This window comes from Catharus ustulatus, chromosome 2 (assembly GCF_009819885.2).
Source record: "Catharus ustulatus isolate bCatUst1 chromosome 2, bCatUst1.pri.v2, whole genome shotgun sequence".
NCBI classification, from domain to species: Eukaryota; Metazoa; Chordata; class Aves; order Passeriformes; family Turdidae; genus Catharus; species Catharus ustulatus.
This window is the reverse complement of record NC_046222.1, coordinates 40538953-40560527: the sequence shown is the minus strand read 5'-3', so window position 1 is coordinate 40560527 and position 21575 is coordinate 40538953. Positions and strand designations below refer to the sequence as shown.

The following is a 21575-nucleotide window of genomic DNA, read 5'->3' as shown; positions in this document are numbered from 1 at the left end:
CCAGATGGACATGCTGGAGCGAGGAGGTGCCCAGGAGGAGTGTGGCTATCTGCTCACTTCAGCACTCCAGCACAGGTGATAGAAAGTGCTTCCCTTGCACTCAAGAGGGAAAATAAGGCACAGTTCCACTGACCCAAAGTTAAATCTGAAACAGATCAAGAAACTCAGGCTCTAAAGGTGTGTCTTTGTCTATCCCAGCTGTAAAGGCAAAAAGCAAGGCAGGCAGTATGTGGGAGCCTCAGGCAGGGCTGCTGCCCACCTGCAGAAGGTACACTTTTGTCAGTGAGTTGAAAAACAGCCTGGGACCCCTCCCTGTCCCTGGAGCATCGTTGTCTGTGCCACCAGGCTCTGAGTCCTTGGTAGTGCTTGGGGGCCATGACCACCCTGTCTACAGGTCTCATGATCAAAAGTCATTCCCACTGTGGGTGCAGGACAAGAGGGATAACACAGTATAAAATCCAAGTCACCCTGTGTCCCATTTCATACCAGAAAATGTCCCCAGGCCTGTCTCCTGTGCCCAGGGAGACGTAGCCATGAGGGCGTGTGGAGGGGGTGTGAGACATGAGTGGCAGTGAATATCTTCCCTGCCTGGCCAGATGCAGCACAGCAGGAATTGCACCAGGCCCGGGCAAGGGCTGACCTTTCCCACTGTATCCAAATCACTTGGTGGGAACCACTACCAGCTCTGGCAGCACAGCCAAGAGCGCTGCTCCCTCCCACGGCAGCATGGAGGTCTGGCAGCTGCAGCGACAGGGATGACATGGACAGCATTCCTCCCATCACAATAAAAGTTTCAACCATGGCAAGAGCTTACTGCATCCTAATTTTAAAATTAAGCATTCTGGGTCCAGAAAAGTTCAGACAAGCTGAAAAAAAACCAGGTTGATTAGGACTTAGAAATTTCATCTTTAAAAAACCAAAAACGAAGCCAAACCAAAAAACAAAACAAACAAACAAACAAAACACTGCAAAACAAAGCAAAGCAAAACAAAACCAGGCCAAAACCAAAACAAACAAAAGGAATTCAACATGAAATAGCATTTGGCAAACAGGCATTTTCATAGCAAGGAACTCCTTTAAAAGAGTCGAAGTTCAAATGATTGTTTTTCCTGTAATGGCTCATTCTCCTGTGTGCTGAAGAGTGAGCAGCCAGCAAGGGGCATATCTGTGGGTGAACAGGTGTGGATTTCATGCTGCTCATGTGCTGGGTACCAAGGCTGGGTGAGCTGCTCCAGCCCAGTCAGGACCAGCAGTGGCAGAGGATCCTGAGCCTCCCAGAGCAGCCGGGATAAATCCCCGTTCGGCTGCGCTGCCGTGTGCCTGTGAGCAGCTCGCTCTCCCCAGACTTGTCGTGCATTCCTGTACACAGCTTCAGACAACAAAGATGCTCTATCTACACTTTTTCTGGAGTGCTGCCTGACATGTTTTCACTCTGGTTGACTGGTCTGCCTTGTTTTACAGGACACAGTCGCTCTGTTTTATCCTTCTTGCCCAGGAACATGGGGAAAGCCCTGTGGTGTCTGGGGCAAATGCTGAGTATAGGTGCATCCATGCACTCCTGTTGAAGTTAACAGACCTGATGGCAAAACCTATTCCTCAATGTCAATTTGAGATGAAAGGTAAAGTTTCTGGTTGTTGTGAAGGTCTATGGATGTCATGTAAGGGCAGGGTTTGCCCTTGATACCATTGTATTGGAGTGTCATGGTGAAAATAAAACCAGGGAATGTATTCAAATCACCTTTTGTGCTTACCTAGCCTCTAGGTACAACAGGGAAGTTCAAATCTAAAGGTCTAATACTTTTTTTAAAAAATTAAATTAGTTCCTGAAGAGTTTCTAGAGTACCAGCTGCTGAGAAATATTTATTAGAAATTATTGTTGTATTGTTTAATGATCTGATATGGAAAGCTCCTTCTTGTAGATGTGGCCTATGAGGTTAGTACCGTAGGCTGATTTCATCAACAAGTGGGCACACATAAGTCAGGTCAATATACGGGCATACAGTAGTTTCACGAATACAAGCCGCACGGATTATAAGCCGCACCCCCGGTGCCTCGACAATGTTGCTGTCTTTGTCAATAGATAAGCCGCACCCCGAATATTAGCCGCACTTTCGTTCGTCGCGAGAATCCGTGCGCAGCTTTCACAAATTGGCCAATTAGTAACAGGATCGCGGCATAGCGGGCTTTACTGGCTCGGGGCGGGGCCAGGAAGGCTCGGCCCGCTCATGGTTGCTGACGGGGCCGGTCGGGCGGTGCTGCAGCCGCCGCCGGGCTCACTGGCCCCCCTCTCTCGTCAGCACCGCCCCGCCGCTGCGTTTACGTACTCGCCCTGCCGGCGGGCCAGGCACTGCCGCCGCTGCCAGGCTCGCCAGCCGCCCCCTCCCATCTGCATCGCCGCCGCGTTTCCTCGCCCTGGCCGGCACTGCAGGCCCCCGCACCGCCGGGCTCCCCCACGCTGCTGGCCCCGATTCTGCTGGGCTTCCCCCGCTGCCAGGCAGCCCCACCCGCCGGCCTTCCTGCTTCTGCCATGCTCCCCTGCACTGCTAGCCCCAGTTCTCCCGGGCTCCCCCGCCCTGCTGGCCCGGGCTCTGCCGCCCTCCCTGCCCCGCCCTGCTGGCTCAGGCTCAGCCGCCCGCCCCCACACTGCTGGCCCCGCCTCTGCCAGGCTTTCCCACCTCAGCCGGGGCCGGCCGGGCTCCAGCTTGGCTTGGGGCTGCTGCGGGCTCTCACTTCCGTGTTGGCAGCTTTTAGAATTTTGTTAATGTATTAGCCGCCCCGGAATATTGGCCGCACTTCCGGGTTTCCACCAAAATTTTGGTCAAATTGGTGCGGCTTGTATTCGTGAAATTACTGTAATTTCTTTATCAATGAAACCTCCATCAGTAAAAGATATCTAACTTTTCCAAGGAAAAACATATATGGGGACTCAGTAATTTGGCTACATCTCTTCAAATTTGTCTGAGAAGGAGGCTGATGAGTTTTTCCAAGATGCAGTTTTTAAAAAGATAAACGTGTCAGAACGGACATGCCACATTATTTGATTCCTCAAATTTAGCAATGTCTTGAAGGTAAATACTGAAGAATATCTAAGAATACATGCACTGGGCAATATAACCCTTTGTGAATCTATACAACAGCTTTGCCAATGAATGTTTATTTCTTTCCTGAGTTCCTTCTTTTCTTCTTCTCTCAAGGATTTTTTCCATGTTACTTGTCCTTCAGCAAGACTTCTAGCTAGCATAATGTTATTCATAGTTCCTCTATGAATAACCTAACTCTACAGCAAGTTAAAATCAGTCTAAAGAAACCCGTTGTACTCTCACTGATTTCCTTAGTGTGAACATGTTAGCCTTGGTCTGTTAGATAACCAGGCACACAGGATGTCTACAGCAGAGGTAGGAACCCCATGTGTGTTTCCAAAAGCCTGATCTGAGCTGCAGGGCTATGTGTGGTATCCCCATTCATATGCGAGCTGCAAGTTAACTGCATTAGTACAACTAAAAGCAGGATTTCATGCATAACACTCCCTGAAAGCCAACTTTTCCCTTCATTTAAGTAACAAATCCACTAAACAAAGAGTTTGCCCATAGTTACATGGCATCTTTATGTTATTATAGCCACACTGCTCTTGATTAATTGTATGCATCTTACTAAAGCCATCACATGATAATCTTATTCATTAACTTTCCTTCCAATGCCAAAGACTTAATCTAGTGTGTTTTACCTTATAAATTGCTAGCTTCTGACATACAAATACCAATAGACCATCTGTTTATGCTGAGGAGTTTAAAACCTTCTCACAGAAAATATCTGGAGTGCTTTAGAAGGTTACAAAGAGAAGCTTTCAACGGATAACAAGATACTGCTGTTTAAAGAAGTAAATCATTTCAAAAAATGGAATTAAAAAACCCTTCCTGAAGAACATTTCATTAGTTTCTCAACATTGAATATAGTCTTTTTATAAGTGACTCAAGTGCACAAAACAGCACAAAACCTCAGAAATATTCTTTTGTTACATCTATCTTTTTAACCCTCAGTAGTGGCCTATTTTGGCTTCCCCTTTTGGTTTTCTTTTACAAAATTTAGAATTGAGTCTTTTTATACACTTTGCTGTGCCTCCAAAGCCTCCTGCTATTAGATCGGTTTTAGCTTTCAGCAAGTGAGAGTGTGCAATAAAGAAAAATTTCCCAGTGGCCACCAACACTGCAGCACAGCGTAGCTGTGCACTTGGATGACAGATTAGCTCCAGAAATGCTACTTTTTATTAAATTATCTAAGCTTGCATCAGAGAATGCTTTCACCAGGCTTCTATAGCCTTTGATAAAAGGCAAGATTTTCGATAAGGAGCCAAGGCCCAGCTCCCATGCTCTCATTGATCTAAAGGATGACGTCTGGCCCTCAGATTTTAGCTTGCAGAATAGTGCCACCCTGGTAATATGATGTAGTCCAGTTTATTTGTAAGCAATGCTAATAAACAGAAGTCTAGGAAATAGATAAAGAAGAATGAAAGTTCTTTAGCCTGAAGAAGAAGAGATTTGAGTAGGAATAGGAAAGAGAGTCTTTGAACAAACAGATCATTGCTGCCAGGGGAAAAGATTGGGTATTCTCCATAATGATCTCTACAGGCCAAGAAATCATGGCTTCAGGTTAGATGGCAGGTGGAATTTTTTAACAGGAAGGATAACACGAGGATGGACTGTCGGAGGAGGGTATGAGGTCTGAAAGTCCTCAGGATCTGCTTAGGCAGCTGTCAGAAACGATACTGCTGTGGTTAATTGTCTTCAGTCAGCGGAACAGAATGAATGTTTTTGGGGGTCCTCACGGAAAGGCAGCAAAACTATTGAAAACAAGTGAAAAGTTTTCATGTTGAGGAAGAAAAAGGTAAAAAAAAAATTGTTTTGTGGGGCTTAAGTCAATTAATACCTACCAATTCATATGAACAGCAATGCATTCTAGCCCACTTCCCATCCTATAAGGCAGCTGTTCAAATCCCACTCTGCTTCTACACCATAAAAAAACAGCAGGAGGCTTGAGAGAGATAGGTTTGTCCCATGTCTGCTCCTTCAGATGTTTTCCTGGGGAGTGAAGTTAAAGAAATCTTCTATTACAGCTCCCTTTCCTGAAGAAAAAGATTTTGATCCTGTGCTTACACTTTTGTATTAAAGTTACCAGATCAGGCTGGCTAATCACAGCAATGATCAGAAGCTCTCAGAGATACCCGAAGCCAGCCCGGAGCATGTCTAAGTTGATGTCTTTGTTCACTTCACAAAACTAAACAGAAGTACCTTGTGAGAGGATTAGGTATCTGCAATTCAATCCAGATGATTGCTTTATTATGGAAAACCATCCCTCTCCATACCACCCAGAAGGACAGCCACCACAGGATGACGGTACCACGGGCTCCTGTTCCACCCCAGTTGAAGCTGCAGGCTTTAGAGGCAGAGTTAAAGAAGATGTACAGCTGCTACAGGAGAGGGGCTTAACAGCGTGTGAACGCCATGTGCTTGTAAAGGTATTTAAAGGATTAGGGGAGAACTAAATGTTTGTCTCTCTTTGTTGTTCAGCACAGCTTCAAAGCTCAAAGATGACAGATATTAAAGAAGATATTTCCCGTCTTTAAACACCGGAAGGAGACTCCTAAAACAATAGCAGGGAAATGCAGGCATGACCTAAGAGATTCATACACAAAGATGCTGGACTGTTCTTAATGGATGGGTGAAGGGCATGGTATTCTGAAGTATAAAACAGTGATATAAAGTTCACAATTTCAAATACTGGTGAAGAATCCCTAACATGGACAAAAGAGCTGGCTCAGGATTCCTCTCTGGGAAACAGCAGGCAGGCACCTTGGCTGGTGGTTTCAATTCAACCCACTGCACTGGGCTGTGGTTAACTGGCCAATAGCAGAGGTGCTTCCCATGGCCTCTCCTCAAAGCAGTTCTCTTGGGCAGCCACGGGTGGTCATCAGCTCATCTGCTGCTGTTAAATCTTTTAACAAGAATCAGAGCTTCTAAGTTCCCCAAACAGGGAATTTTATAACCTTTTAGGAAAAGGCAAGTCTGAAACAGAAACACCCTTGGAGAAATTCTCAGGCCATCAGGTGCTTTCTGGGGGAAAGCTTAATTAAGGATTCAAGTAAATTCAGTGCCTTAGCTGACAAGGGAAGAAATGGAGAGTCTTTCTCAGAGAGGTTATGACATTAAATCAGATTTTTATTGAACTGAGAAACTTGCAGCTCTACAAATAGGGCTAGAGGGGTCTTGAGATACCTTGGCATCTGATACCAAGCTATTCTGCACAGCTCAGACAGCTTTGGGGACATGGGCTAAGCTGTGGCTCACAGCCTGCAGTAACTGCCCTCAGGCACCAGAGCTCTGCCCAGGGCAGCCACTCTGCTCTGCTCTGTGGCTGCACTCTGGCTCCAGGCCCTCCTGTCTCCAGCATCATCCTCTCAAAATACCAGGTCGAGTGCTTCTGAAAGCATCTTTAGAAGGCAGACCGATGGCTGTTTTCTGCATGAGGGAACATCTCTTCCAACTGCATTTGGGAGTTTTATGGATTATTCTTCTCCACTACTCGTTCTGATTTTATTCATTATAGAAAGGGCAGAGCAAAGGCAAAAACCTCACTCATTATATATTTCTCCTCTCCTGTTCCAGCCTATTTTTCTGAAAGATGTCATCACTGAAATAGTTAATTGGGCCTAGTAGCAATTTATATCATCCTTAGAGAATAAAGGAAAATTCTTTGTAAGAGCAAACATCATTCTGAGCAAACACAGCCCTGACTTCCTAGGTTGCCCATCACCTAAAACAGCTGCATTATTTGTGACTTCACAGGCCCCACAGTGAAGAAAATAACTTTATTCATCTTCACTGTCATCATAGTATAAATTTGAAATGTATTCGGGTTTGTGTTAGGTTTAATGAGAGTGGGAATGTGCTCCCTAGAACATTGTACAAGTATTTTTACAATGTGCACTGAGCTAACAGATTATTGCTCAGGTTATTGAGCAACATGTTCATACAGCCAAAGGCTTTATATCTTACCCATGAAGAATGCTGGAGCAGAACAAGGACATCTCTCCCCTTTCCTTCTTTTCCTTTTAAAAAGTGAATTAACATCTCTTACTGGGGACATTGGTCCATCTTACATTAGGGTTACTTAACCCTTGCCTTTACAATGGACCCTTGTGATCCTGTACTGGGAAGGGATCAGACCTCCATTTTTTTGGAAGCACATATTCACACTTTGCACAGGGAATGTCCTTGGGGTAAAAAAGTATCTTTGACTTGGAAATTCCTCCCTGCTTTGGTTGAGACATCAATTGTTAAACCTCTGTTATTTCACTTCTCAGTTTCTTTAGGTTGGAAAGCATATTGGCAACACTCCAGAATGACTGAAGCATTGAGGGAGCTATGAGGCACATGCTGATGGTTCAAGTCAGGGCTCATTCTGATTTCCTGCTGACTTCAGGCACTGCCAACACCACAAAGCACCTCTGCTCTCTGCAGTTGCTTTTGTAACAGAGTTGGCCAAGCAAACATGTCCCAGCCAAAGCATCAGCCTCCAAGCTGTCTTTGCTCCTGAACTACCTGAGCCTGTCTGTCAGCACGCTGAGGATGGGCTGAACCTGTTGGCAGAGCAGCAGCAGACATTGCGCAGAGACACAGCTGAGCTGCCAGAGCAGATGCAGCTGGGAGATGGTGGAGGACTGTCACCATCCTGCCACACCACCCTGGGGCCCTCATGACAGACTGAGGGATGCCATCCCTGAGCAGGGGAAAAAAAGGACAGTTACCTTGGGCTTCTTTGTTCTCTCTCCACAGCAGTGCACACATATTCAGCACTAAAACTCACTTCTTCTTCTCCTTCCTTGTTAGGGTCAAAAATTTCCCAGCTAAGAAACGAGGGCTAGCATCTTCCTTCATACACTCACCTCCAGCAGTACATGTCCCTCTTAATCTCCCAAACTGCAGGGACCTGAGATCCTTGTACTTCAAGGGCAGGAAAGAGGATACTGGATTGTGCTCCTTCTCCTTATCTTTTGAGCCAAACACATGAGACAGCAATCCTTTCCAAACATCCCAGACCTCAATCAGACAGATGTGCACAGCAGAATGAGGGTATCAAGATCACCAAAGTCTCTGAGTTACTGTACTGAAGGTTCAGAGATGACTCACTGTAGATAACAGTAAGGTAACTTATTACACTCATCTAAGAAAATTAATGCTTAATTTTAGCCTTCAAAAACTGCAAGAGCTTATATTTCAGCACAGGGTAAAAGCAGTCCACATCCAAATGCCAAACTAAGACCAGAAATGGCATATTTGGTGTTGCTTGTGAAGCCTGCACTTATGTGCAGGCATAAAACTGGTTTCTAATTGCACTGTTCCTTTATGCTTTTTGTCCCGAACCTTCCCTGCATCCAGCACTGAGATGAGATGTCTGAGTGGGATTCCTTTAGGTTATACTGGGAAATTTGAGCACCAGGCATTTCCTAACTTTTGGTACATGTGGCATTGCATCCTAAATATTTCTTTCATGCATTACTTTGATGAATACATCACAGATTGATACATTCATCAATCAAACAAGTGGCAAAATGGATAAAAGCTGTGTGCTTCCTTCATGATCTAAAGCCGGCTTGAAGAGGAGGGCAGTGCTGTTCATGCCTAGGAGAACAGTAACAGCAACTTGTGCTTTCAGCTTATGTCAAAGTGAGAGGCTGAGACCACTTGCAGGACACTGCAGGCTCCTGCAGTTGTGCACTGCCACCCACTACCACCTTCTTGGGAGCAGCACACACTCCCCTTTCCAGCTGTCCGGTGCTCCTGGGAGCATTGCCCAGAATCCTCACACTGGGTGTAATGGTCCTGGAGTCAAAGAGAAACAACTCCATGGGTAGGTCCACATTGCTAAAATAAAGAGTGGTCTGCGGGATGCTGGCCATGGAGTCAGGTGGAGCAAATTGGCTTCTGCTCACAACAGAACCAGTCCATTCTGGAGCAGTCTTGCCTCATCTCTGCAATATTTAGCCTATTCTCCTCTGGCCCCCTCAAGGCCCTCTGATCTGCCTTTTTCAAATTTTAGTTCCATTGGAAAATGGAGTAAGCTTCTTCTCTCATTGCGTCCATGGGCTTAATGTGTCTTTGGCAGCTTTCTGAACATTTTCTACAGCTCACACACTACAGACAGGTAACTTACACAGAGCAGGCAAACACTCTCAAATATTTCATTCTTATTGCACTCACTGTTAAGCTTGCAACTCCCTGGTCCTTTCATCACTAGAGCATAACATCCTGTTGTTTTTAAAAGAAAGTGGAAATGGAAATTTGAGCCATCAAGGTAAATAAAAGGGAAAACAAAATGAATTAATTTCTACTGTGTTTTGCATTCTAGAAGTGTCCTTCTCATTTTTAATATCATCCCCAGATCTTACCATCAACATTTCATTGTGTTTCATTAAAACACTACCAAAAATGTGCATCGTCCTTAACAGAAAAGGAAGTATAAATGCAATAAAACCAAGTATTCTTAACCTTTTTCCTTATTGTAGCTATTAAACATTGCAGCTGCAGATTAAAATCTTACTTTAAGGAGTCTGTGTGCACACAGGCAACACAGACAGTACTACTTCAGACAATGTAGACATAAAATTACTTAATTTAAAATGAATGCTTGCTTGAAAATTGGTGCATAAATCAGGACTGAAAAACACAAATTTGAGATCTAAGAGGTACAGAGACTTTTCTCATGCATATGAACACCTTTTCCCATCTCAGAGACTGCAAGTGCTGAGACTTCAGATAGCTCCTTATGTCTGAGAGTACCAGACATTCTCTACCCCCACATTCTTCCTTCCTGCCTGATCACCCTACAACTGGTGGAAATGCATTTGTTTCCAGCAGTGGGGGGTTTAACAAGCATCAGAAATTTCAAATTTAATTCCTGAGAGTAATTCTTTCTTACTTCATTTTTGCCACATTGAAGACCATTACACAGATGCCAAGGAGCTGCCAGAGTGCAACAGCCCAAACCTATAGACAGCCAGACAGCTGCTGTGATGTACTTAGTCCTTCAGGAGAAAAGATGCTTTATTTGAATTGACACAAAAAATTGATCTGTGTGTTCTGCAGCACGCAGTGAAGTCCTGCCCCTAGAGCTTGAGGCCTGCAGCTCTCCAGGTGCCCACAGCCCTCAGGCTCCCTGTCTGCTCTGCACTGCAGTCCGTGCCCAGACTGCGTGGGTACCATCACGCAGCTGTAAGCAAGCACAGGCTATGGAGCACTGCAATAATGCTCAGGCCATCGAGAATTAAAAGCATCAGGCAATTAAAGGCCAGGTGAATTGCCTGATTCTAGCAGACGGTGCACACTGAGCACACACTGGGATGTACTGGCATATTTAATTCCTGACTGTTCTGTGGCAGCCATGAGCTGGTGGTGGGAGTGAGGACAAGAAAGCAGTACAGAGACGGAGCAGCAGGAAGAACAAAACTGTGTGCCCATCAAAAAGTGCTTCATAAACAGGTAACAAGCTATAGTGTACAGGATTAGGTGCAGGTTGAGTCCAGAGCCCCACATTTGCAGCACCTTGCATCAATATGTGCATGACTGCATAAGAAATAAAAAACAAGTGACTGAAAAAAAGTGTTAAAGGGTCACTGATCATTAGCTTCTGCTTCCGTCAAACACAGAGGGAGTGAAAGGCAAAAGCACTGCCAGGGTGCCATCATAGCCAGTAAAGAACCACACTGTGGGTGAGCTGAGGTGACCACTCTGATCAGGTTAACCAGGGGTATAGTAACCTTGGAGGCACAGCGACAATTTGAGTGTAGCTGGAAGTCCTAAGTCCCTCTCTTCATTTTGACTAGTTTCCAACTTCAACAGCACAGGCATCATGCATCAGCAGGACCAAATCTGTGCGTGTACCCTATGACCATCTTGTAACAGATGTTCTTGCAACCACAAGCAGCTCTAGCTCCAAATCACAGCCACAGCAAGTTGTTCTTCTTCAACCTCTCTGCCTGTGCCAAAGCTCTTGCTGTTTCTGACCTCATACTTTATCAGCTGATGGGGTTTGACAAAAGGAACACATGGCACCTCCAGTGTGATTTGATGATCATACATCACAGTGGGATCTCACCAGTGACAATCCACCCTTCCCAAGGCACTGAGACTCTTTTATTGGCTGCCCACTGCCCTTAAGCTGTAGATCAAGAAGACAAGAAAATGTAATAAATCTCAGAACCATTTTAGTGAATCAAAGGAGAGACAAGGGTGTCTCTGGCTGTGTGGTTTTCAGAACAATTATGGGACTGAGTCATGCTGCAAATTTTTTGGACTTATTGATGGGGACTAGACTAGAGAAGGCACAGTGTGGGAAGCTGCCTTTGCCATGAACCATTTAACATACTGTCTAAGAGGGCACAGGAATTTATGGGTATAGTGGCAAAAATATGGGAGATCCATAGAGCTGCAGGAAAGAGAGCTAGTTTTAGGATGGATTCGATTTTAATGTTGTGATTGGAGTAAAAGAGACTGATCATTTTCAGAAGGGATAAGGGTTCTGACTCCCTTATAGGCCTTTCAACCATGGGATGAGTTGTGTGATAGGAGGAGGGGAAGGGAGGGGAATATCTGACGAGCTGTACCATGTAAGGACAGGTTATGACAAAGACTGCAGCAGGGGAGCAAGCTTTCTCAGAGTGGATTATTTGAGTACACGATCCTGCTTCATGGTCTACCCTTTGACCACTGTAGAAGCGCGATTCCTCCTCTGCTCCGGGGAGATTTAGTCAAGCAGTCACAGACCATGGCCAAAGATCCCCACGAGACCCCTGCAAAAGGTTTTGCCAGGATGTCTGGGCTGTGTGACTGTCCCTAGCTTTGGTAAGCCCCATGCTCACAGTGTGAGACACAACAGACCTGTGTTTGGCTGTGCAGCAGCAAAGCTGAGGAGCTAATCCACGAATGAGAACATCTGGATTCATAACATCTGGCACATTGATATAGCAGATGTATGGACCACATGTACTTACAGAGCTAGAAAGCCCTTAATTCAACAGACACATAGTTTAAGTACAATGGATACAAATAGTATCTCACTTTCACCCAGAAGGATGGAAGCAAAAGTCTTACTTCCCCTCACTTAATCATGTTTTACATGGTACATAAAATTATCCTCTTTGTGCTGTGCTCACCACAGCTTTGACAGCCTCTAAACACCTGAGAAAGCCTGGGGCTATGTGTTTTTCACTTTGCATATGCTACAACCACATACAATTTCAGGAAGTATAAGAGGATGTCTGCTTGCCTTTTACTTGGAATTAATCTTTTACACCTTTGATTCAAGGAAGTTCCTTGTCATTCTCTCTTTCAGATATCACTCAGCTGTGCCAGCCACACAACATTGAAGATGAACACAGATAATTTTATTACTTATCCATGATGTTAATTTTATTTTACTGTTTCCTGTGTTGAAATCACAAAACGACAGAACATTCCCTCATTAAAAAAAACAAAAAAAACCAACCAAATCCAAATGATGATACTTGTAAGATAATGGTAGGGGATGTGGCAGGCAAAAGTAGGTTAACAGACTGAACTACACTTATTTTGCATCAGTTATACAACAGTCTTGTGAATTGTCCTTAATTGGTTTTGGTTATGTCAGGCCTTTATTTAATTCTCCTTCACTTTTAAGAGCCCTGAGGTAACGAATTTCACAGAGAGAATATTCTGCCTGACTTTGAAAGTGTGGTATTGTTGAGCAGAAAGACTCACTGAGCAGACTGCTAGTTTCTTTCAGCAGCAGGAGAGATGCAGGAGGTGATTAGCTTTGTTCTCATTTACAAAGCACCAGTGGGAATTTCTAAAGGGTTTCACAGGCCCTGGGGATAAGGCCAAGAACAAAACAGGGCAGTGAAAAGCAAATAGAGCACTTCATCAATAAACTACTTAGAGATGCCACATCAATAGCAAATTAGAAAGAAAGGAAGGCACTCTAATACTTTCACATAGCAATGGAGGTTTATATATTGTTTTTATTCCTACTTGACTTTTTTTTTAAAGAACTGCACCTCTATCAAACTAAGCTTAGCAGAGGGAATTGAGGTAATACTAACTCACCACAAGGCTATTTGGTAAGATTTGAAAGGATGCCCTGTTTTGTGCTAGTTCTACCGCGCTGACCTCTCCCAAGGGTTACTAACGCCAGGAACTCCATCCCCGGAAAGGTTGGGAAGAGAGTGCACCAGTGGGAAAAGGCTACAAGGAACTGCCTGACTGCTTAGCAAAGATGCTGAAGTACTGCTGCCACAGCACCCCCTGGCCACGTGTCCCCACAGAGGACACCATCTGCTCGCTGGGCACAGGCGTGGATGAAAAGCCAAACAGAAGAGTCAGAGAGACAGTATGCCATTCATACCTCAGTTTTTATTAATAAACGGTGCTTCTAAAATGTTCATTGTCCCTAACCAGAGGGGAGGAAAAAATATCAACATTTAAAATAATTTTATAGCTGGAACAAAATCAGCACAGGTCTATGGATCTTCCAATTGCAATGGCTTTGAGGCCTTTTGTTTGGATTTTAACGCTGCAATAAACCACTAGCCATTAGCTTATTTTTCAAACAAGGATCTTGCTTTTAACCATAAAACAGACTTTTCATTTTAGAAAAGCCTCTACAAACTCAATTTTCCAGGCTGAAACCTTCCAAAACTCATTTGCAATCTGGTAACTTTTTAATACAAAAATAAACCCTGCTTCAACAAAACTGCACTTTCAAGTTTAAATCAGCTTCAAAACCACCCCACATCAACCTATCTCAACAGCAGCTGATAGAGACTAAAGGAAACAGCAACTGAGGCAGTTTCACAGCTGGATCATGCAGTCAGGTGGGGATGCTGTGAACCTGCTTCAGCATCTTGCATGACTTCTGGTGACAGGAACAAAATGGGAAACAACAGAGAGAAACACATCAACTAATTTACTCCTTGGAGCATGAAGAGGGATGACGTTTCGGTAACCATTCTACAGCCACAGAATACACAAATGTTTAGAAGATACGGGGTTTATCCTGTTTTGAGGTAGTATTTAAAAGAGGAAGATCCATCTCGAGGGATGCTCCTGGCATCAGATGCTCTTGACCAACAAGCAGGCCTTTCTGGAAACCCACCCTACCCCTAACACATCCCCAATGGTTCATTCTTTTGCCTCATGAGATGCTTGCCAAAACAGCTAAACATTTGAAAGACATCTTCATCCTTGATATAGGAGGCTTGAGATGCAGTCCCTCAGTCTTTGTAAGCAACGCCAAGAGCTTTTCTCCCACTCTCCAGATTGCTTCAAGGAACTGGGCGCACCAGGGCTGTTCCTGCAGAGCACTTGATAGCGAACTGCGCCCGCAAAGCCTGCCGGACACAGATCGCCATGGATGCACTGGAGCTTTCCGTCGGGACACTGCTCGCAGGCTCCGTGCCAGGGCCCTGCAGCCTCGGCTCGTGTGGCTGTGACCGGCCACCTTCCACAGCCCTGCTCACACAGCTGAGGGACAGACCCGGTGAGCATTCCCCAGCAACACGGGCAATGACCAATGTGAGGGGCGCAGCTCTTCTAACTGTGGGCACACAACCCAACTGGAAAGCCTAACGCGGGTGAGCTGACTTCAAGAGGGATGCTTGAGAGAGACCATTTCTTTGCTCTTAGGAACGACCACCGTGCTCCGCGGATGGAACCCGGGAGCTGCCACCTTCCCGTGGTTCTCAGGACAAACAGGGAGAGCTCGGTCGGCACTGCACCCTCCCGACCCAGCCGAGGAGCTGCCCCGCTCCCCGCTGCCCGCGGCGGCTCGGCCCCCTCAGCGCCCCGCCTCGGCCCGCCCCCCGCGCGGCACGCCGGGCCAGCATGGCCGCCTGCCGGCCCGCCGGGCGCCGGCCGCGGGGCTGAGGGACGCGGGGACACCGCCCGCCGCGGGGCCGCCCGGCATGGAGGGGAGCTCCAGCTGCGAGAGCCTCGGCGCCGGGCGGGCGGCGGCGGCGCGGCCGCCCAGCGGTGACTCGCTGTCCAGGTACCGCCCGCCGCAGAGCCATCGCCCCCGCCCGCGGGGCTCGGCCGGGCACACCGCGGGGCGTGGGGCACAGGGAGGGGCCGCCGGGGAGGAGGAAAGCGACGGGATGGAGCTGGTGCTGTGCGCTCCCTCCTGCGTTTCCCCGGGGTCGGGTCTCTCCTGCTGGGGTGGCCGTGGGGTGACGGAGCAGGAGGGCAGGCGTGCGCTCTGCTCGGCTGCGGCACAGCCGCTCTCTCGTTCAGGCCTCTAGCAGAGCAGGAGATGCTGCCTCCACCTGGCTCTCGGTAATCGCTGCCATAGGCAAAGCAGTGCCCTGCCCTTGGCACCTGCGGCGGAGGGATGTGCGCGATGGGCAGCCCAGGTGAGCGCTGCTGGAAGGGCAGGCGCGGCTCCCGCTTGGGAGCTGCCTGTCAGCACACTGCCGTGCCCTCGCCAGGCCTTGTCCTCTTGCTGGGGCATGTTGAGCGTCTGTGCTTTGCTATCATGTCTTCTTCTGAGAGCTGGACTTTGTGGTCTGAACGGCTTGAATGCCATGTGGGTAATACTCAAGGTCCTTAAGCCATGGAAGCTGAAAGGAGACTTTTGTGTCCTTTCCATCATCCATGAGCCAAATTTTGTGACTGAAAGCACATTCTGCTTGGGCCTTGTGTTTGATGGGGAAGGTTGCAGTAGAGTAGCAAGGGCAGGCACTGACAGACTGATACAGCTGGTGATGTGGGAAGCCCTGGTGTTGTGGTAAAGCCCAGGAGCAGGATGTCCTGATGGCTGCTGAAGGTTGTTCTGTCCTGTTCTGGCTGCTCTTGCCATGCCCACTTTGTAGGATCACTGGATAACTCAGGCTGAAGAGATCTCAGCATCCCTGAGTCCAGCTTCCTGCTCATACCAGCAACAGCTTCAAGATCAGGTCAGGCTACTTCTGGCTTTTGCCCAGTTTGGTCTTGAAAACCTATAAAGATGAAATGCACACAGCCTCTCTTGACAGCCCATTGGCATCTCCTGTGTATCTTCCACTGACACTGGGGCTGCTTTTTCGTTCCCCCAAAGCTGTCTTCTCCCCTGTCTTTTGACACAGGCAGGGTGCTCCAGCCCCCTATCCCAGTGGTGCTTCCCTGTGCTCCCTCTAGCTCCTTGGTGACTTTCCTGCACTGTGGGGCTAATACCTGGATACAGTATTCCAGAAATGCTCTACTGAAAGCGGAGTAGAGGGGGATTCTTCCCTGGATCTCCTGGCTCTGCCTCTGTTCTTAGAGCCTGAGATGCTTGTGGCTGCTTCATTGCCAGCATCTCAAAACTCCCATGCTTGGCAGCACCCAGTTTGCACTCAGGTTTCTTCACTCTTAAGTCCTTCGTGACTCCTGACCCTTACTTCACCCTTCTTCATCAAATTCTTCTGTTCCTTGCTCTCTGTACTGGTTTCCTTGTGCAGTTCTACCAGTGCCCTGCCAGATGCCTGCAGGCTTCTTTCTCCCTTATCTAACTGACCCAATATATTCTTCTTTTTATCTCTGCATCAGCTCAGGCAACTTGGACCCATCTGGAGGTCATTCACTGTAAGAGGCCTATGGACACTAAAGAGAGCTTAACTCAGAAGAGCCAGTGGCTACAAGGAAGCTCCTGTTGAGCCTCTCGGCAGCATGCCCTGCACAAATGGAACCGTGGGGAAACTGAGATGATAAATCTGCTTCTGTTGAGCATGCACAAAGCTGTGTCCTCCAAGCTCTGGAAAGGCCCAGACTCTTAACAGATTTCTTGGGATGTAAAAAAAGCTTGTTCGAAAGCTTTCCGAATCTCAAGTCTCTGCTTGAACGTCTAGAACCCATAGAAGAGAGCTAGCCAGTTGGGCGGGTTTAATGTACTCCAAACAAGATATAGGTATTTGAAATAGATTAATGTTTTTCATCTGTAATTATTAATAAAAATAGCCTCATCTTGAGTTGGTGTATGCTGTGAAACTTTTTAATTGAAATGGTTCAAGGTTAGGGAAAAATGGCAAGAAAATAAAACTAGGTTCTTGTAATGAGAGATGCGTGGTGACCTTCACAATGTTTATTACCAGCTTCCCTTGCCAATCTAGTGATGTGTGTGCACAAATAAATAATTGTCTATGAATTGGACAGTAGATTGATTATCATAAGGGGTTGGTTGTTTTTTTTTCATTAAAGCTGTATTGCAGTTTGATTTTATACATCAGAATAATTCTCTGAAGCTAATTGGACTATTTGTATGCATTGAAATATACTTATTTTATCTCTGTGATTTCACAATCTAAGAGCTAGATCAGCTTCAAATTGTAACCTATGACACATTTTCATTAAATGATTTTGTTTAAAAAGAAGTTAGCTTTGAGGATGATGTGAGGAATACAATGAATCATGAAGATGCTGTCATCAGTTTTGATAATCTATTTCATTTAAAAGGAACAAAACCCAAAAAATGACTCAAAGGTCGCTCATCCCAGAATCACCATTACCTAGCCACATGAAGCCTCACTGAGCTGTAGTTCCTGAACTGTTTTCTGCAAGATTTAGAAGACTTGGGAAGGTGCTAATATGAAATACATACAGCAGTGTTCCTTTGGGTTCTCTCAGCTTCTGGTTGGAAGTGTAATTATTTCTACAGATATTTAAGATCCAACTCCTCAAATAGACATGCTCAATAGAGTTCACTTATGCATAAGGCTGCTCACGTTTGTGTAAGTGTCTTGAAAAACTTTATAGGTTTGTCTTTTAATAAAGCACGTGAGATACGGCAATAAGGGCATTTGACAGTGAAAGTTGCTTTGATATTTTAGTAGTCCCTAGTAATGTGCAGTACCTGTGGTCCTTGAGGAAGATGTAGGAATAATTAAATAAATGTTACCTACTTTCTGTGCTGACTAGAAAAATATTTGAAAACTCCTAATGAGACAGTGTAGTTGTTTGTACAGAGTAAAAAATCGCCAGCTCTCTGTGAAAGTACCGAGTTAGTTTCAGATGAGCAGGTCACAGCTAATTAACTCAGCTGCCCTCACAGTTGTGCTGAAGCAGCTGTTCTGCTTTTGGCGTCTCAGCCGTCTCACCCAGCGCTGGCTTTGTGTGGCACAGCACCGGGTTCTGCAGCTCGCTGTGGTTTCCAAAGGTCAGTACTGAGGATGGACATTCCCCTTCCATCCTGTTCACATGGAAGACACATGACCATGAGCCAGCTACTCATAAAGAGCTGTGGTGGTATTTGACTAACAGCTTGCAAGAAGTGCTTGTGTGTCTGCAGTGTCTGTCCAGGAGCAACCCGTGAGACAGAAGGAGGAGTGAGGTAAAGCACTGATTCAAACATTTGATGAGCTGCAATATGGGTATGTCCAGGAGAGTGAGCTTTTCTCTGTGTTATGAACTGCTTTTATGTCTCTAAACTGACCTAAGGATCCTAGGTGAGTGACTGATAAACACAATTCAGCTGTGCTGGTTATTCAGACTCCTTCCAAGACCATTCTTAAAATGAATTTCTGTGTGGGTTTGTTGTATTGTAGTTTTTACAGATTTGAGGTTGCGTACAGACCCTCTGACCTCTGGAATTCAAAGGAACAACCAACAAAATTCTACTGTAATCTTTTCCTTTTGTGAAAGGAAAGCCAAATAGAGTTGTGTATGGCTTTAGCAGAACACGTGACTTCAGGGAAAAAAGCGGTGGTAAACTTCATATATTTACTTTCCATGAGAAGTGATTAGGCATTTTGTTCATGCAGTCTATGTGGTCATGTTCTCTAGTTCCTGAGTGAGCATACATCTCTGTATTCCTCAGAAAAGCATATCACAGTTCAGTCTGAACAATAGTCCAGTAAGATATCTAAGAGGCTTTCTGTTAGATCTGCTGAAGATAAATTTGTATTCCCTGTGCAAAAGTGTGGAGGTGATTGTACTGTAAAAAACCTGCTATAGGAGATGTCAGTGATATTTCAACATCAGTATAAAATGAGAGAAAGATAAGGCAGTGGATAGATGTTTCCCACCAGCATGACTGTAGCACGCTTTCTTGGTTGCTTGTTATCACCTTTGTTCTGGTGTTTATTATCCACAGAGGTCTGCAGGCATGATGGATCCCATGCACTGCCCTTTTACTGAAGCATATGAGAGCAATCATGCTCCTTGTCTTTATGTTTGCAGGGATAAGTCTGAAAACATAAACTTGGTGTAAATCAGTGCAGCAAGGTCTGTTGAACCAGTAACTCCATGAGGTATGAACTCCCCCCTTGTCTCAAATAAGACCCTGTCATTACCTGCTCTGATTTAAGGCTATGTTGAAGGAATTCTTTCCCCATGGGTGAGAGTGATGCTGGAAGGAGTTGGGTCTGTGAGCTGTTGGCTGAGGAAGGCTTTAGCTGTAGCACCACATTGCTACCAGATGTATGAGCTTTGCTGATTGAGTTGTTTTGTGATGAGTCATTGAAGTTAGAGTTTGAAAGTGAAGGTTTTTGCCAGTTCTGGTGTTCAGTGAAATGTGAGTAGCTGTCATTTTCCTCATGGGCTTTGAGAGCATTTCTTGCATTTGATTTCTTGTAAGTGCAAAGCAAGATTTCTCAAGAGTTGTTACCATTAAAGACTTTGCTCATGAGTGTTGATAATGAACTGGTTTTGCATCTCAGGAACTTGACACTATGCCTACAACCAATTAGCGACTCCAAATGGGCTCATTATCATTGATTTTAATAAATGAGTGATAATTTCTGATACTTTCTTGCAACTGAAGTCCATTCTGAGACAGGAGTGTTTTTTCTGGTGTACTGTGTATTGTGAAGATAAATAGCAGTTCTACCTGCATATAGATTTGCAAAATAAGGAGAATCTTTTTAATGCTCTCTGGGTTTAGGACAGAAAAATAATGAAAATAACATTTAGTGTAAAAGAATTTAGAGCTTTTCATTTATAGAAGTGAAGAGAAATCATTGCCTCTAAAGAATTCACAAATTATTTTTACTAGCAATCTTTGCCATGTACGTTTCTGCTCCTGCATTTAGCAGAAACCATTTCTACTTGTCTCAAAGTGCAAGACCTTCAGCTTAGAAGTTTTCCTCTGTCAGGCACATGCACATCTCTTGGTCCCAGTTCTGCCTGTTCAGTAAAATGCTTTTTATTGATGACAAAAATATGCTTGGTTTAATCATATTTTCCATTTGAGAATATAAAATACAATTGACACTTACCTGTTCATTGTATTGTAATTAAGGTTACACTGGTGTTTAAAAGCCTCACAGGAATTTTCAGTCTTGTAGTTCTAGCTGCTGTACAGATGGTGATGCTTTCTGCGTTCAAGAGATGGGGACCAGCTATTTAATTATGCCTAAGCCAGGACTGCTCTATTTTTAATAATGCCTGGTGGGTAATTTTACTAAGCTCTTGGAAGTGCAGTTGAGTACTGAGTACTCCTTGCTGAGAGATTGGGCACAGAGTGAGAAAGTCTAAGGATGAGATGAGAGACTGCAGTGGAGACGTGAGGCAAGATCTGAGAACTGGCAAGGAGTGAAGCTAGGCTCAGAACACGACTCTCTTGGGTCCCATCAAGCACTGCCTTTGCTGAAGAGAGATGGTAATGCTGTGTTGACTAGCAGTCTGTTTGCTAGACAGCGCTGAGTTGTAGTTCCTTAAGTACAGGCTATTTACAGCATGAGTGCAATTACAGAACCTGGATTTTAAGATTGTGGGTGACCTGACAATGTCAAATTACACAGTTCCTATCTGTTGCATGGTTTTACTCCTGATAGGTTTACACCTGTCTCAAACAGGTGTAACCTATTTCTGATGTTTTATCATCTCCCTTCCTTTTCTGATTCTTTTGCACCTCGTGTACTGGCAAGAGCTGCATTTGGAAAGGTCATGATACCTCTTTAATGGCTCAGCAGATCAATTGTCCACATCTTCTTTCTCATTAATCTTTTCCTGATGACCTGCTTTACTGTTACTGGTTTTTCAGTGCTGAGGGCATCAGCAGTGTAAAAAGAGATGTGATCCATATACCAAAGGGTTTTTGTTGACTCAGGAGTTGGACTCAGTGATCCTTGTGAGTCCCTTCCAGTTCAGGATAGTCTGTGTTACCAGAAAGCTTAGTCAAGGAAAACAAACAATGGGCCTTCCATAGAAATGAAGGAAACAATCCAGAGGTCACCTTGATATATGTGTGTCATGTGCAAGTGTAGTTGTAATACAGCATGTGAAAAAAGGCTTTTGTTTGTCTGTGGGAAGGCCATTCCACCATGAGGGACGAGTGTGACAGGAAGGGAATGGAGTGCTTGGTTTGTAGAGATGTCTGGGATAACCCAGGCAAGTGACAATACAGGAGAGACACTGTCACAGCAATTACCCCATCTTCATTTTTAGCTAAAATAACATCTGGCTTTTTTATTGCTCCAGTAACTGGGAGCTAATTGAAAAAAAATCAGTGAAAGACAACAACAAAAAATCAGTGGAACTTTTCAAGTATTTGCTTTTCCCTTTCCTACCATCTATAGTTACTTTTGCCAGAGAATGTTCTCA

At 45.2% G+C, this 21575-nt stretch overlaps 1 protein-coding gene across 1 annotated transcript in view; it reads left to right on the top strand.

The window, feature by feature from the left end:
- Positions 1-14984: 14984 nt before the first annotated feature.
- The window catches only part of MTMR2 (myotubularin related protein 2), a 62243-nt gene continuing 55652 nt past the window's right edge, over positions 14985-21575 (top strand). The window contains exon 1 of the mRNA XM_033051083.1: positions 14985-15072. Coding sequence (XP_032906974.1) covers positions 14990-15072 — 83 coding nt within the window. The 5' untranslated portion in view covers positions 14985-14989. The remainder of the gene's footprint in view (positions 15073-21575) is intronic.